This window comes from Austrofundulus limnaeus, unplaced genomic scaffold (assembly GCF_001266775.1).
Source record: "Austrofundulus limnaeus strain Quisiro unplaced genomic scaffold, Austrofundulus_limnaeus-1.0 Scaffold155, whole genome shotgun sequence".
NCBI lineage: Eukaryota > Metazoa > Chordata > Actinopteri > Cyprinodontiformes > Rivulidae > Austrofundulus > Austrofundulus limnaeus.
The window spans coordinates 884021-887349 of record NW_013952557.1 but is presented as its reverse complement, the minus strand read 5'-3'; the positions used below and the strand labels follow the sequence as shown (position 1 = coordinate 887349).

The window sequence follows — 3329 nt, the reverse complement described above, 5'->3', positions numbered from 1 at the left end:
TATATATATAATAATAAACTTACAACAAACGTGCAACCTTTTTGCTCCAAGGCAACATTGCTAACCAGCTGCTTCACCGTGCAGCCTTGCAGCAACTTCAGATAACAGTCACTGTCTCCTCCAACAATCCTTTTCGATTCATTGCTCATTCGATCCTCTTCATTCTTCCAGGTGTGATGTCAGATCGCCAGTTTGCTGGAACCCAGTTTGTTTGCAGCGTTGTGGCCTCCCACGTTAGCCACCAGCCCTCCACCAGCTTCAGTTTCGTCTGGATCGCCCCACCACCCGGCACCGGCTGTGTGAACTTCCTGTAAGTCATGTGTGTGTGTGTGTGATGCATGTGAAGAAAAGCAAAGAATAAAGACAGCCAATGGGTAACCTGGTTCTCTTCTCTTGGCTGGGTCAGGTACAGCTGCTGAGCAAGAACAATTAAGAGAGGCTTCTCAGCCAACATGGTGGTGTTTCCCCTGTTGAACCAGAGGATGTTAAAGAACGCTCCTGTCATAAAGAGGTCAAACATAGGACAGAGTTAGTGTGCTTTTTAATATTGTGCTGCTTAACTTGGCATGCAGTGACAAGCGTGTGTGTTTATTCTGTTGGGAATTAAAAGAAATATGTTCATCCACTCCTTCAGCTCATCCCCCATTCACCCTGTAAGTGTGTGAGCGGCTGGTCAGATCCACCCATCCCCCGAGGATGGGTGGGATTCAAATTCACACACTTGTACATATAAACAGCCAGCAAGGTTTCTCTATATGGATAAAGGAATAACTACCACTAAACAAATGTTTTAGGCTTTTATTAAAATCTAAAAGTATAAATAAAAAATGTTGAGACAGTGTAGGTTTGATGACTGGAAAGGGGATTTAGCGTCCTATAATTCTGTCTCTTTTCTCTTTATTTTTATTTGTTCTTGAAACTATGCATTTTCTTCTTTTTTTGCTCTCATCTTTTTTTTATTCAGCTGCTTCTTGCCTCTTCATCATTTTTCCATCTTGTTCCACTGAAAACACAGAGTAACTCTCCTGCCCTCCAGTTATCTGAGCAGTTGATTTACAGCCACCTGCTGATAGTCAGTCAAAATGCAATTAGCCTCCCCTGCAATGTAGGGAGAGTTTTTCGATAGCTTTGCTGCATACAGAGCAACTGCAGCGCAGCATCATCATAAAAGATGTAAACTAAATTAGACATGCAAACTGTATTTTACAATATTTGTTAATGTGAATAAGGAAAACCAGTATCATAGATTTCTTTTACTACCAGAACTAAATTAAACATTGTGGCCGTGCTCCCTGACGAATTTTAATGACCTCCTGGAATTTTTATTAGTTGGTGATTTTTATAGAGAGAGCAGCAGAAAAGGTTTTAGCAGGAGGATCTTTCTAAATTGCAGCAGGGAATTAAACAAAATCCTCTGAGGTCGTTTGTGTGCCAAACCATTTATTGTTGAGTGTATTTTACAAGAATTGTTTTTCTCAAGTATTTTTGTGGGTTTTTGTGTGTGTGTATTGTGGTTTTGTTTGCCTGTAAACCACAGAGAAGTGGTGGGCCGGTGCTGATGACAGTGGGGTCAGCCGAGGGCCACATCCGTATGACAGTAAGAGGCCCCTGAAACTGACCTTATCAAAGTCAGCCGATCACACTTCGGCTCACAGTTCCCACCTGTCAGTCTTGTCTCTTGCTCCATTGCTGCTCTCTTCCAGGGTTCAGAGGAGAATTTGAGCAAGTCTGAGCAAAACCAGAGCCTCCTCTGGTGTCATGTAAAACTTCCAGATCTGAAGATTCAGTGTGTAAAGATTTACTAAGATAATTGTGACTGTCATCGTCAGTCACGGTTAATTTGTGCATTTTGGATGACATTAGCATTTTGCAGAAATGTTATCACACATTCTATCGCACAACAAATATATTTTTGGAGTTAAATAGATTCAAGATGGCCACTACAGCAAATCCATGTTATACATGAGGTTAATTTACAGATATTGAGCTTAAAGTTTGTGTGTTAATAGCTAGGTGTCACTCTTAACACATACACTGAGTGCTATCAGATTGCACAACATGTTTGTTTAGGTTTTAATCTACAAGTCCTCAAGAAACACTAGTTTAAATTATTATGATCATTAAGTTGAAAAAGATAATAAAAATTATGCAGAATAAATGACATTAGTGTAACTGATATAAACCCTTACTCATAGTCCTCCTCCCCTGATTAATACAAGGACTTCTTTGCACAAACTTTATCCACGAGTGTTTAAATTAAAGCCCCAGACATCTTATGTCCTTCAGTGGACTGAAGCCGGTCCATCGCTGCATTAATATCAGCCCTTGTAGCAGTTTTACGGCCAATATTGTGGGAGTGTCCCTGGAAACACATCACTCACAGGTGCGTGATGGAGTGCGGGGATGTGGGCATCCAAACGAATTTAATTTCCTGGATGGTGGCTGTAAATCGCCACCTAAAGAGAAGATGAGGCCTTGGAGGAATGGTGGCTGGGAGGGTGGAGGAGTGGAGAGTGCACACATACAGACTTGACCAAAAGTTATAGCTGAAACAGTGCAGCGTTCTTCCTGAGAAGTGCTGCCCAGCTGTCGTTGCACCGCAGAGGCAGCCTTCCAACAAGAAGAGACGTACACCCAGAACAAGACAAACACAGAGATGCATGTAGCAGGAAAACAAAAAACATGGATTTACAAGACTGAGCAAAAATCCTGAGTCATCACTCATTTTATTACATTTTGCTTCCAAGAAGGCCTTTTTTATTATTTTATTCTCTTACAACAATCAATATCTCTTCAGGCTTTTTAAAGGTCATTCAAAATTATTGTTATTATTTTTAGGCTCTTTTTTTTTGCTTTCATCCCATAACCAGGTCACTGAGACTTTATTTTAGTTTTGTTTTATTTTTTGGCATGTGTATTAATCTATTTAACTGTATTAATCATTAAGGAATTAAAAATGTTCCTAAGCTTCAACATGTACCATTGTGCCGACACATAAATGTCAACTTAGCAAATAAAAGTTTAAATGGAAGGTTTCAGCATTTTATCAGCCACACAATGACATGAACTGTTTACATTTCTTGAGGTGAATCCATGAAACACAGAAAAGTAAAAAAAATAATAATAAAATAAAAAAAGCTTTAAAAGAACTCTAGAGCAGTGGTTCCCAAAGTTGAGGTCGGGACCCCACTTTGGGTCTCGCAACATCAAAGTGGGATCTTAAAAAGATGTTCAGAATTAAATTTATCTATAAGTGACAACTAACATTTATTTTTTGCCTAAGTAATTACAAAAGTAACTTAAAAATGAATGCAACTAGCATATTCAAC

The 3329-nt window shown here is 39.4% G+C and overlaps 1 protein-coding gene across 4 annotated transcripts in view; it reads left to right on the top strand.

Annotated features, from left to right (window-relative positions):
- Positions 1-3329, top strand: part of reln (reelin) — a 142735-nt gene that overhangs the window by 54379 nt on the left and 85027 nt on the right. For all 4 annotated transcript variants that reach the window (XM_014016796.1, XM_014016797.1, XM_014016795.1 and 1 more), the window contains exon 3: positions 172-310. In XM_014016796.1, coding sequence (XP_013872250.1) covers positions 172-310 — 139 coding nt within the window. The remainder of the gene's footprint in view (positions 1-171; positions 311-3329) is intronic.